The sequence below is a fragment of the Chelonia mydas genome, chromosome 14, assembly GCF_015237465.2.
Source record: "Chelonia mydas isolate rCheMyd1 chromosome 14, rCheMyd1.pri.v2, whole genome shotgun sequence".
Lineage (NCBI taxonomy): Eukaryota > Metazoa > Chordata > Testudines > Cheloniidae > Chelonia > Chelonia mydas.
Genome location: NC_051254.2, coordinates 21,915,259 through 21,929,107, shown reverse-complemented (window position 1 = coordinate 21,929,107; position 13,849 = coordinate 21,915,259). Strand labels below are relative to the sequence as shown.

At 50.9% G+C, this 13,849-nt stretch overlaps 1 protein-coding gene across 14 annotated transcripts in view; it reads right to left on the bottom strand.

The window, feature by feature from the left end:
* The window catches only part of ARHGAP44 (Rho GTPase activating protein 44), a 146,453-nt gene extending 133,412 nt beyond the window's left edge, over positions 1–13,041 (bottom strand). For 4 of the 14 annotated variants that reach the window (XM_043528383.1, XM_043528382.1, XM_037914465.2 and 1 more), the window contains exon 1: positions 12,720–13,029. Coding sequence is in view for 12 of the 14 variants with exons in the window: in XM_037914465.2 (XP_037770393.1) it covers positions 12,720–12,772 (53 nt within the window). In the remaining 2 variants the exon portion in view is untranslated. Of the gene's footprint in view, positions 1–12,719 lie in introns of all 14 variants that reach the window. The other 10 variants (XM_037914472.2, XM_037914473.2, XM_037914474.2 and 7 more) reach the window with 8 other exon arrangements.
* Positions 13,042–13,849: the final 808 nt, after the last annotated feature.

Sequence of the window (13,849 nt, the reverse complement as noted above, 5' to 3'; positions counted from 1 at the left end):
CACCATTTCACAGCTCCGAGAGGTTAAGGACACACAGCAAGTAAGCGTCGGAGACAGGATTTGAACCCAGAATTCCTGACCCCGGGTTGTATGATTTAACCATTAAACCAATGCTCTCTATGGCTTATTACTTTTTTTTTTAATGGGATGCCTTAAAAAGGGGCTGTTCCGAACATAATTATTTAGGTAAGGATTTAATGCACTAGGCCACCAAGCTGCAGTAACCCTAATGAGCGGAGAGGAGAATTCTGTTATTGTTTTAAGACCAGCTCAGTCCCAGTAATCCTCCAAAGTTAATAATAATGGCATGCTACAATAATCAAGACACTTAAGTGTCTCCAAGAGCGGCAGACACCGACGCAAGTGATGTTTATCAGAAAAGAAGGGTGGGCTAGTTAAACCTGAAGACTGGAGGCACAGATGAACCCAATAATATGTCCAGTAGGGGAAAACTTTCAACACTGAACACGGGTAATGAATTCCCACTGAGAGTGACTAATGACTGCTAGGGAACTGTGGTAGTGGGGTCTTGGGATTTTAGCAGAGAACCTGTCCTGGTAGCCAGATGAGCAACACATCACCAGGGGCAGGTTTCTTAGGCTCCACTCATCCTGAGTGTAAAGAAGAACAGAAGAAACAGGTCCCCCTATGGTAGGGAAGGCAGGTTTTCCAGGAAATTCGTTACCAACCATAACAGAAGTGGGGAGAGTACATTTACCAGCCAGATGAAATGCAGCACCCTTGAAAAATCAGGAAAACTATCAAAAACAACAGCTGGGTATAGTCACTTGTAGGCAAGGCAGATGGTTGGGGGAGCTGGTAAAGGCCTTTCACCTGCAGGTCACCGGGTCAAACGCAGCCCAGGATGAAGACCAATGGAAGACGGCTATTCAGCGCCATGTGCGCGCCCAGGCCCAGAATGCAGGTACGCCACGATGGGCATTGCTGAGTGGGAGACGATGCCCTTACACCATGGCTGGCTCTAACAGCAGGAGTCATCGTTAACTCCCCACGCGTGCCACATTCATCCAGCTCACGAAGCACGACTGCCCCCAAAACTCAGCCCTGGTCTGTCCCTTCCATTCGTTTCCCGCCTCGGGCTGAGCGCCCCTTCCTGATCCTGCTAGGCTGATACCCTCTGCTCAGACCAAGCCCACGCAACAAACTTGAGCCTCCCCACCCCCCAGCAACATGAACAAACGAGAACGGAGAACACTCTGAAGCCTGCCTGGGCCGTCGAACATCCCACAGGGGCTGAACAGCTCTTTGCCAGAATGGCCGCTCTTTTACAGGGGTAGGTTGTTGGCCTTTCACTCAAACCCCAACCTGAAGGTCCAGCAGGCTGCTTTGCATTTGGTCCCTGCCCTCTGACCTGTCTGGGTTGGCTGGCCCTACCAGCTGTCAGAACTCCCCCTGGCATGGCTCTCCGGATCAATGGAGCACACAAGCCTTCCCGGAGCAGTCCCCAGGGAAGGGAACAGGAGACAGTGGCGTGTAAAACAATCTAGACTAGCTCTGCAGGAGTTTCGAGACGCATTAGCTTCGCCGTTTAATCCTGCAGCCTGGCCCCACGCCCTGCCCTGCGTATTGCCATTTGAGTTCAAGGGACCTACTCACATGAGTAGAGTTACTTATGTGCACAGGAGCCTGCAGGATCGAGCTCCAATTGGAAGCACCTGTCTTCATGCTGGCTATGCCCTGGATATTTTACTGTTGACTCTGCCCAAACAACAGTAATTCCCCTGCTTGCTGACAGAATTAGCAAGGGACTCTCTTGCTGTGTCTGTGCAGCCTCAGGACCTTCAAGGCTTTCTGAGCTGCTGTCGTTTGGTCCATTACTTTCTTTGCTTTCCATAGCGGATTTGACTTGGATTCCTTCAGCATGTGGATTAGCTTTTCTCACTTATGATAGTCTCTCTACTAGAGGATTAGCAAATGCATTTGAAGGCTGCAGGCAAAGGAAAAAATGGAGTTGGAATCCAGCTCTTCCTCCCCCAAACCAGCTCATTTCACTGCCAAAGGGTCCACAGGAAACAGACAATGTGTGATCTGGAGTTTATAATGCATCAGATTAGGTCCTGTTTCTTTCTTCCCCGATGGACGACAGATCTCCAGTGCCATAAACTCTGGGGTCCCTGAGGAGTCCATCCAAGGCGCTTGGCACCATTCCCGATGGACTCTGGACTGAGGCTAGGTGGGTCCAAGTTACAGCACCTTCACTGCAGCATGTCAATTACCATCGAGAACGCTCCGGATATTTGCTAACACAGCTGCCATCATTTCACAGAAACAAGTGGCGCAGGGGCAGCCGTTCCTGGATCGGCCACAAAACGGGCCAATTCTCAGGGCGGGGGCCACTTCCCCCCATTTGTTTGGGCCCAAATTTATTAAGGGAATATAAAATAAAATAAAATAAAATTTAAAATAAAAATAAAATGATACACACTGGCCAGAGACCCCAACAGAAACCTGGAGTAACTCCCCCGAAGTCAATGGTGTTGCCAGATCTTGGGTTGAGCAGGTGTAACCCAGAGGTCAGTTTAGCCCTCTAACTCCTGGGATGTTCTGAAATTTGTCGGCATCTCATTTGTATCTGCTGGATGACGACCTTGACCCAATTCCAAAAGAACTAAGAGAAAGAGTCCAAAATATTCCAAGGGGCCCAGATCCAAGGTTTGGATTCAAGCCTCTCCAAGGGTTTCAACAAACATTTAGGGCCTGGATCACTCCCTGGGTTTTGGGGTGGTAAATCTGTCAGCATAGAGAACACAGCTTATGCAAGCAGCTCACGCCATCTCTGCTCTGCCCGGGGTCCAGATCAAGCCATTGCAGTGGGCAAGGCTGGCCAGAGAGGGGCCGGGCCAGGCTGGTAGGGAGGTACGTGGATTCAGCATCTTTCCAGGATAGCGCTCCTCTGCAGCTCCGCCTTGATTTAAAACTGGCAGAATTGCCCAGGGAGGGATCAGTACTGCCCCCTGCCCTGCCCTGGAGCTGAATTCTGTCTCCATCACAGCTGCTCCCAGAGGGCGAATCTAGCCCTTGATTTTAATAGGAATCTCCCCTGCATTTGCAAATTGCCCCTAGAGCTTTTGGGGCCAAGCAGCCAGCACAGCAGCTGAATTTGGTTCCCAGCGCAGTCAACGAGAAGCATCCATCCCCTTAGGATGGCACTTTTGGATAGGACCATTGCACACAAAATTACCCCTTGTGCTGATCTGATATCGGCTCACAGCGACACCACTTGTAAATAGTGGGATGGACCCTGGAGGAACTAAGAAAGATGATTCCTGCCTGAGTCATCTGGGAAGACAGATAGGCTCTGCAGCTAGCAAGGGAGAGCGGAGCTCTGTTCTTTCTCCCTGCCAGAAGCCATTGCATCTACCACACAGCGCTTCAAAGGGGACAACAAAGGGCAGAGTGGCTTAGGTTGGAAATGGAGGATTTTTAAAAGAGCATAAAAGGAGCCCTGCCCAGCAAGGAGATTAAGAAGATTATTGAAAATTACTATTATTATTATACTGTAATAGCACCTAGAGACCTTTGCACCAAAGAACTTAACATCTAAGATCCCCATTTCAGGAAAGCACTTTAGCACATTCTCAGATTTAAGTATCTGCTTAAGTATATGCTTCAGCTATGTCCTGAACTGGGCCTAGGTAAAGAACTTACAATCTTCACGTCAACATTTCTGCATGTGCTTACCTAAGCAACTGTCAAGGTTCCTTCCCCACTCTGAACTCTAGGGTACAGATGTGGGAACCCACATGAAAGGCCCCCTAAGCTTATTTTTACCAGCTTAGGTTAAAAACTTCCCCAAGGTACAAACTTTGCCTTGGCCTTGAACAGTATACTGCCACCACCAAGCATTTTAAACAAAGAACAGGGAAAGAGACCACTTGGAGATATCTTTCCCCAAAATATCCCCCCAAGCCCTACACCCCCTTTCCTGGAGAAGGCTTGATAATAATCCTCACCAATTTGTACAGGTGAACACAGACCCAAACCCTTGGATCTCAAGAACAATGAAAAATTAATCAGGTTCTTAAAAGAAGAATTTTAACTAAAGAAAAGGTAAAAGAATCACCTCTGTAAAATCAGGATGGAAAATACTTTACAGGGTATTCAGATTCAAAACACAGAGGATCCCCCTCTGGGCAAAACCTTAAAGTTACAGAAAACAGGAATAAACCTCCCTCTTAACACAGGGAAAATTCACATAAAACAAAAGATAAACTAATCTGCCTTGCCTGGCTTACCTATACTGGTTGCAATATTGGAGACTTGGATTAGGATGGGTTGGAGAAGATGGATTTCTGTCTGGCCTCTTTCAGTCCCAAGAGAGAACAAAAATGTAAACAAAGAGCACAAACAAAAGCCATTCCCCCTCCAAGATTCGAAAGTATCTGGTTCTCTTATTGGTCCTTTGGGTCAGGTGCCATGCAGGTTAGCTGAGCTTCTTAACCCTTTACAGGTAACAGGATGTTGCCTCTGGCCAGGAGGGATTTTATAGCACTGTATACAGAAAGGTGGTTACCCTTCCCTTTATATTTATGACACCATCCGAGCAGGGCCATCGACTTCAAATGAGCTCACTCAGCTGTTTTAGCACCTAAGCATATGCAGGATCACGGCCTCGGCACTGGAATCTAATGCATGTCTCTTGCAATGCTGCACACCCAAATATAACAACCCTCTGCTAGTGAATGAGGCTGGATGAAGTGTAAAACAAGTTAAAACTGCTGCCTCTCACTTTGTGTTTGTCCAGCGCCTAGCACAATAGGAACCTGATCTCAGTTGCGGCCAGCAGGTGCTATTGTAATAAATAATAAAACTGTCAAATGTCTGAATACATTTCATTAACTAACGTTACAGGTGACAGCTCAGCCACTGTAACCAAGGGAGAGTAAAAAAAAAACATTTTTCCCCTCTCCATTTTCAGTTTGTTTCCACTGGGCATTTGGCAGCACTACTGTATTGTCAGTTTCGCCTTTTTCTCACATGGTGAATCAGTTGCTCCTACTGTTTCTGCAGGTCCTTCATGCAGCAACCAAGGAGAGGAAGACATTTGTAAGGAAAAGAGAACTGTGAAAGCACAAGAATTGGCAGGGGCCTTCGGGGACAGGTGTGAAACCTGAGACTACTTGGAAACATTTTTTAAGTAACTACATCTCAAGCTGACAAGCATCCTTTTGAACAGAACAATGCCTTTCCAGCGAGTCCTGTGCCCCAAGGAGCTCTCCCTCTCATGGCTGCTTCTATGGTCTTTTGCTGGCTTTTTGCATCCCCCGGCCACAACACAGAGAGCTTGCCAAACAATCCCGCAGCCTTTGCATTTGCAATCGGGAACCCCTCCGACCACATGGCTTAGCCCTGCTCAGGCTTTGCCATGCAGCTCACAGCCTTGGGCAGTAACCTCCTATTGTTTCTAGCCATCATTATGTAAAAGGGGCTTAATTGCTCCTTCCCGTTTAGTCTAAAAGAAGGGAGCTTAGCACACCCCCAACCAGGCCAGTGATTGTCTAATGACCAAAGACCCACCTGATGGCAGCCAATAACACTTTCCAATGCACTACTATTATTTAAAAGGGCCTCAGATAAAAGACTTGCATATCAGAGCAAAAAAGTACAAGTGCATTTAATTTAATCTATTTACTGCTGAATGAGCTAAACTGGAAAATTTCATTTGTTTTCCCTAGCAAGAGTGGAAGCTGAAACCATCAGCTTCTGCAGAAGAATACAAACTGCCATTTAACAAAATGAATGTCTCTAAGACTCAGGGTTATGAAACTGATCTTCCAAATCGAAGCACATAAATCGATGCAGTACTGTCTGCCATAGTCTGCAGGCAGCCTCCCTGGCTCTACTGCTGTCCCTACACTTTCCCAAGTTGCAGCAGAGTGAAATTGACAAAGCTCAGGTCAGTTTCCCGGCAGCACCATTCAGAACCCTGAGGGCACAGCCAAGTGGTGAGGAATCATGGCAGTTTCACACTGCAGCTGCTAGGGAAAGGTTTATGCAGCAGCAGAAGCTGGAGTAATTCTGATACTGGCAGGCCCGTTTCACACCTCTATTACAGTTTCTGTTTCTAACTCCTATGCTAAAAAGCAGCCACTAGCATGAATTGTCGTGCACATTTTGATGCAAATCCACCAGAGCTAAGCTCCTAATACAGATGATCCTTTATTGCCTTTATTTCCTTTAAATCCTACGTGGGGGAAGGAATTGCCAGTCTTCTGGAAAGATTAAATTGTTTTCTGGGACAAACGTTCCTCAAAAGACCTGAATCAAATTAAACCGGCTTCTTCCAGGATATTATCCTTCCCCCTTAAAGCAGCCAATACATATTTAAAGGAACAGTGGGGAGCAGCTATACAGATGTCTGCATCTGTTTCAGAACGCGGACCAGAGGCCTGCTATTATCTGTGAGCATGACTCCCATCCCTGAAGATGGGAGTCGGGGGAAGGATACCTCGGAAATGAGATTTTGGGGTGGGTGAGGCAGTAAGGCACCTTGGATCCAAAGAGACAAGCAACCAGTGGATTAAATGCAAATCATTTGTTCCTTGTGAGTTAACTGCCCTGGGGAAACATACAAACAAATAATCCACCGTGTCTTTTTTATTTATTATGCTATATTCACTGCTGAGTGGCAATGTCTGCTCAGTGCACAGCAGCAGTGGGGAAGCCAAATAAAATGCTTGGCTGCATTTGGAAAAGAGGAGAGAGAGAGAGACAACATGGAAACGTATTTCAGTGCCTTGGGGTAACTGCAGGGCCCACACACATCTTGAATAGCATGGCCTGCGTGGGCCCCACTCATCTCAGCGAGGGCAAGGAAAAAGCTCCTTTAAAAGGGATAAGGGTTAGGCAGGCGTGACGCCTACCCAGAGCATTCTGGGAGTGCCATGATATGGGACACCTCTTAAGGCAGGTCTACACTACAGACCTATACCGGTTTAAGTACGTCGCTCAGGGGTGTGAAAAATCCACCCCCCTGCGCGACACAGTTCTACCAACCTAGCCCCCCCCCATCCCGGGTAAACAGGGCTATCGTCAGGAGAGCTTCTCCCATCCACATAATCACCTCCCTCTCAGGGAGGTGGGTTAACTACGCCAATGGGAGAAGCCCTCCTTTCAGTGTAGGAGCATCTCCACTAAAGCGCTCCAGCAGTGTAGCTGTGTCACTGTCATGCTGGATGTGAAGCCAAGCCCTTAGTGCCCACACAGCAGGCTTATAGCGACAGACTCCAGGTTTCTGAGGCCAGACACCCAGCACCAGAACGTGTAGCCTCTTTGCCTGGAGAACCCTGGGTGCTGCTCTCTGACTGAGCTGGGGTTCGTGGCACCATTTCTTAACCACAGAGCATTGGGGCAGGCTCATTTTGACATGCCTCTGGCCTGGAGGAAGAGAGAGAGACCCTCCCTATGTCAAAATATCCCTTAGCCTAGTGGAAGGTGCACTGAGCTGGAAGCCAGGATACCATGAATTCAAGTCTCACCAGCTCCACCCATTGCTGATCATATTTACCTGCACTTCACCCCCCTTCACACCTTGTACATCTGCCTTAGGAAGCAGTTGAGTATTAGCCACCTCACATCAAAAATAAGGGAACTGAAATGTTACACAAGTTCATTGTAATGACCAGGCCCCTGATAACAGCAGCCCCTACTCACAGCCACTACTCTCAGCCACACACTCTCTCTCAGAAAGAAGCTGCCAAATATATGTACTTGGGTGTGCCATCTGAAACCACTGCTCTGTCCACAGGACCGGGCTACCTTCCCAAAGCCAGGAACAGAGCCCAGCATTCCTGACCCCGCTCTGACCACTAGAGTACACTCCCCCTCCAGAACTGGGAATACCACCCAAGTCCTAACTGGCCATTGTACCGCTGTCTAGCAAATAGCTGTGTAACTCCTTGGCAAAGCTCTATGAAGTGCCTCCATAATAATCACTTAGGAGTGAGAGCCCCAGCTGGTGTAGATCAGCTCCACTGAAGCCAATGGAGCTAAGCTGATTTACCCCAGCTGGGAATCTATCTGCCCCACTACTTCTGTACTGATTTTGGTCTGAAAAGATCCTAGAGCAGATTACAAATTATGTACATGCTACTAAGATGCAGCGCCTCTAGGGTGAAGCAGAACAACAACGAGGGGAAAGGGGAAAAACCCGGCTATTACAAACCACGTCATGGGATCATTACAGACAAATGAAAGCAAGTTACTTATGTTGGGGACACGATCCACAGAGAAAGAAGGCTGTTACTTCGTGACAGCTGTTTGCTGTGGGAGGGGCTGGTGAGTTTCAGTCCCGATATCGCCAAAGCCCTCCTACAACAGACAGGAACTGGCGACCTCAGCACTGAGACCCAGGGTTAGATGGATGAACAGCTCTCCCTCCAGCTCAGCGGCCCCTCCCGTTCAGATGCATTGCAGGAAGCTCGCCCGGCTGCAACCTACGCTGGACCTGTGTGAGGACATCACCTCTTCGGGACGATCCTTTACTCAGCACCACTTTTAGTGATCATTAAACAGAAGTTCCAACCTCCATCCATTCCTCAGCCTCCGTAGTCAACCCCGTTCTGACCACTGCCAAGTCCCTTTCACCTGCAGCCCCCCTCCAGCACGGCTCTCCACGTGGCCATACCAAGCCCTGCTTGCTCTCCCAGACAGCACTGACGAACCTCCTCATGGGACCGCTTCCGAATGGGCTGCTCCCCAGGTCTGTGCCTCCAGCCACCGCCTCGCATCCCAGCACCTGGGTCTGCTACCACATGCCCCACCCATCCCGCTCCCATGGAAATCCATGGCAGGACTTGTGGACTTCAAAGGGAGCAGAACCAAGTCGCACGCACACCTCTGGCATGTCTCAGTGCCAGGCCTAGAGAGAGCAGTTCTCTCGCTGCCCCTTTGTTATACCTAATGGCATTAAAAAATTGACAAAATTCATTCCAATAGTTGCCTATTTATTTATTAAAACTGATGGCTCCAAAAATCAATACACATGACTACAGAACCTCTGTTTTCCTGGCTCTTGAACTTCTGGCCACCCCACCGTATTTTGGCCAACAGCATAGCAGGATTCAATAGAGAATTAGACACCTATATGAATGCTGAGAATATCCATGCTAGGATTAGACAACATACCAAAGAGACTGGCTGAGAGATACAGACACTCATAGGCTTGGAGCATAAGCCAACCGTTAACTGACCAGGGGTGGGAAGAGATTTCCTCTGAAGAATCACATACTGGTCACTGTCGGATACAGGACGCGGGCCTGATGTGGATGCAATTCATACGTTCCTAGGACAGAAGGCTCTCAGCAAATGAGTAAAGCAAGCACCCCGCAGAGCGACGCTAGGACCAAGCCATCTGTTTAGGGAGGGCCGGGACCCCACATACTCACACTGCAAAAGAGATGGAACAGTGATTTAGCTCTGCTCCAGCTGAGGTCGCAGAAGTACATGCCTTCAAATCAGCACACACTTTGTTCACCAGCTATCTCAGCAAGCCGCCTGGCTTCCAACAGCTGGCTCCACATGTGCAGTAGGTTATCGGTCAGTATTCCAGATTCCACAGAGCAAGTGTCTCAGCGGGGTCTGCTCGGCTCACAGTTCAGATCCAGAGGCTGGCATAGTTACAATGGTAAATCCAGTCTTGCCAACTCCTGCGATTTTATCCCCAGCCTCGTGACAGCTGATGCTCTTTGCAAAGTTTCAGCTTCCGGAGCCAGGTGATGATGTAAGAACCTCAACTTCCATTGAAACAAAGAAGGATGTTTCTAGCCCTCGTGGCTGTGGAGAAAAGCCAGAAACATGATCCCCAAAGGCTCTGAAACCAGAAGGGAAATACCCCCAAAGCGAGAAACATCTCATGACTTTTCAGGCACTCTCATGATTCCTAAACACTTGGGGCGGGCAGTGCTGTAAACCCCCCCTCACACACATCCCCACCCCCACTGAGCACCTGACGCTGCTTGCCATGCTATCTCACTCTCGTTGAGAGCACGCCTCAAAAGTCACTTCTCCCCTCTAGCCCAGCTTCACCGCAGCCTTCACTCCGGACAGTGCGCCTAATCGCCATCTGATCACTTGAGAACTACACCAAGCAATAGGCAGATGTGACAAGTGCATCGTAAGATCCTTCCCTGCTGTTCCCTGCCACGCTCCTCAGGCCCTTCCTGTGCAACGGCTAATTTAAGACCTGATCCCTTTAATGACATCAATGCCGGTGGATCCGAATGCCCCTGCAGAAACCCATCTACTTCAGGGGTCCCTCTGTGCAGCACTCACTGCAGGATCCAGACCTGAGATTGTAAGCGCCTTGGGGCAGGGAATCTATCGTTTCTTCTCTGCAAAGTGCCACGCAGTTTTATAGTGCAACAGCAACTCAAACCAGGGCCGATGCAATCCCTCGCTGTGCATGGTGAAGGTCTAACAGGGGAGCCGTTCAGTCCCCCTCCTCCAAAAGCAAAAAGAAATAAAAATGACATCATTGCGAGTCTGAGCTGATTGGATTTTTCTTGGGATTTCAAACCTTGCATCCGACAGCCCTTGAGTAAGGTCCATGTTTTGTGAGTTGGGTGCACAGCACCTAGCACAAAGGGGCCCCAAGCACTGACTGGGGCCATTGCTCGGTGTGATCTGGTATCAAAGAAAGTGAGGCACTTAAGCATGAGTGCAAGTTCCATCCTGAATCAGAGCATGTGGCGAGACAGCATCGCATCGCATCTCAGAGCTGCATAGCAAACGACATGAAAACAACAAACCTCCGTGAGCTAATGCAAAACAGAGCAGTCACAGAGGCCGGGTTACCAGAGGCCGCCAGGGTCACTCTGTTTGTGGTTGTGAACTGCACAGATGCAAAAGCAGAGACATGACACGCCAACAGATCGCTGGGAATGGTGAACTCCGTTTTGGGCAGCTTACAAGTGTGATGTGAATTGAGCCGATTCACGGGCTTGTTATTTTCAAGATCATCACTCCAAAGGTTAGAAGGCGTATGAGATTCTGACAACAAACAGGTTAGAAACCAAAATAAACTGCCCTGGGGATGCATTTTCTGGGTTATAACGTTCCACAAAATCCACCCAGCCGCCCTCCCCTTCCATTGCCCCTGCACCTCTCTGACAGCTAAAAGAACTTGTTTAATTAGAGAAAGAAAAGAAAGAAATCTCTCCCCCTTTCTCTCTATATAGACAGCCATTGCAAAATCTTGGAGAATTATACAACAATAAACCAAACCATGTCTTTGGACACAGTCCCAGATAGCACATCAGATCACGCAGAGTATTCCCGATGTTCCCAAGCTCCATCCAATCCTAGCAAGCATAACCCTAGGGATGGGCGTAGGACAACCAATCGAGATCCTATCCCACGATGAGTTGCCCCGGGCATCCCCCACGCCCAAACTGACTTTGATGGGATCCATCTGCATCATTGCAGAATCAGGACCAACCCTGCCAGCTCCATCCAGGCACCAGCCAACCGGATTCAGCCTGAGATGAGTTCAGTGTCAAAGCCAAAACCCGGAGAAACTGATACGGGGTCTGCGGCAACAGTCCAGGAACGACATCCAGTCATCAAAGAAACAGAACAATGTTCATCCCCACAGTGGAGTTTAACTGGCATCACAAAGAGCCTCCTTAATAAATCAGTCCAGGTGGATAGGACTGGACCAGGCCTGGCCACAACACAACATAGCTGACGCTCTATTCCCATCATGACACAATACTGGAGGACAAAAACCAAATGTAACCAAAACCAGCGTCTGGCTTGTTTGTGCCTTTTATCAGTGGCACCATCTTTGGGGAGCGTCGCTAAGGCCCCGATCTGGCCACAGTTGTGCATGCCCACCCCCCGCAGAGCCCCATTTCACTGCAGGATCGGGGCCTGACTCCAGAGTCCAAAGCAAACTTCATTGGCTGGCCAGGTTGTGCCCTGTTTACCACTGGGCTCTTGCCCGCTGCCAGCATCTCTCTCCCTTCCCAGCCTTTCCAACACCTGCTCTAACCTCCTCTCTAGCCCCTGCGAACTCCTGCTGCCGCTGACCCCCTCAGGAAGGCCAGGCAAGTGGGAGCCCAGCGAGAGGCTGCCAGCAGAGATCTCACCCTCCAGGAAACGCCACGGAGGAATAAAGGACGGGGCACGCCAGTGAATACGCAGGGACAGCCATCCAGGTGAGGCGCATCTGGAAAAATCCACCGCACCGATACCATCGCCCAAGCCGGCAGGCTCCTAACACAACCCGTCAGGCCAAGGAGCAGCCTGACAAGGTACAAGGCACCCACTGCGCAGGGTACCGATGGGCACTGCACAGTCCCAGCCTGTGTCCAGCCCCAGCAGCGGCTCGCCTGGGGGGCATCCGAGGAATAAGACGGTAACACAGAGAGAAGCCAAGCGATTGACTGGCGGATTTCCCGGGGGGAAGGAGGCTGGGGCGGGGGGGGAGGGGGGAGATACACACAGGTCTGGGAGCTGCGAGGCCACTCGCCCCGCCAGAGAGATTTAGCAAATACCTGGCAGGGACGCAAGCCGAGCAGGGCGCCCCGATCCCACGGCGAGGGGCGCGGCACGCAGCGGGAGGAAGGGCCCCTGGCTGGGAAGTGACCGGACACACGAGTGGGGGGGGGGGAAAGGGGTTCCCCAGGCTGCTGCCCCCCACCCGCAGCACGGCCCCGGTTCGGTCCCGCTCCCCTCCCCGCCGGGCCGCCCCTTACCTGCCCACGGTCTGGTTGGCGAGCTGCCGCATGCGGTTGAATTGCTTCTTCATCTCGGCAGCGAGCCGGGGGCCGGAGCGATCCGCGAGCAGCCGGGCGGTTACATGGCTCCCGACGGGAGAGCGGCGGCTCGGGCGCTGCGGCGGCGGCGGCGGCGGGCGGAGCGGGCAGCCTGGGGCCGGCAGCGTCTCACCGCCCCCATCCCGGCCGCGCTGCGATGCTCCCGGGCGGCGGCGGCGGCAGCTCCCACCCCCCGCTCAGCGCATCCTGCGGCATGGAGCTGGCGCGGCTCCGCGCCCCTCCTGCTCCCACCTTCGCGTCGCCCCTGCAGGCTGCTGAGCGCCTCGCCGGGGGAATGGCGGCTGCTACTGCGGCTGCTCGCCCGGCCCGGACCGGGGCTCTGGGAGATGTAGTTCGGCGCCTCTCACCCCCTCCCAAGCCGGCCGCAAGGGGGCGCGCTGCAGAGGGGTAATTAGCAATTACCGCCCCTCTCTCCGTGTCATCGCAGGGGGGGCCCAAGCCAAGCGCCCAGCAGACTGGGGAAGGGATCCCTGCCCAGCAAAGGGCCCTGCCACTCCCCCCAGGGCAAACATTCTGCTGCCTGCATCATCCCCCCCAAGCCTCTGAAAGACTGAGTGGGACAGGGACCCGAGGCCCAGAGAGCAGCAGGCTGGGCCTGGGAAATGCTCTGCCCCCAAAGCAGTGACACAACCGGGGGACTCCTTCTCCCTAGGTCTTCACTTTCCCTGTTTGGCCGGTTGGGGAGCAGGTGGGGTTGTGTGCGTTCAATTCAAAGGCAAGCCTTTAATATGTTAAAAGTTGCAGAATTCACCTTATTTATCTATGCCCATACATGCCAATCTATTTTATAGACATGTGGGACTGGAAGGGACCTCGAGAGGTCATCTAGTCCAGTCCCCTGCACTCATGGCAGGACTAAGTATTATCTAGACCATCCCTGGGGGGTGTTTGTCTAACCTGCTCTTAAAAATCTCCAATGATAGAGATTCCACAACCTCCCTAGGCAATTTATTCCAGTGCTTAACCACCCTGACAGGAAGTTTTTTGTAATGTCCAACCTAAACCACCCTTGCTGCAATTTAAGTCCAGTGCTTCTTGTCCTATCCTCA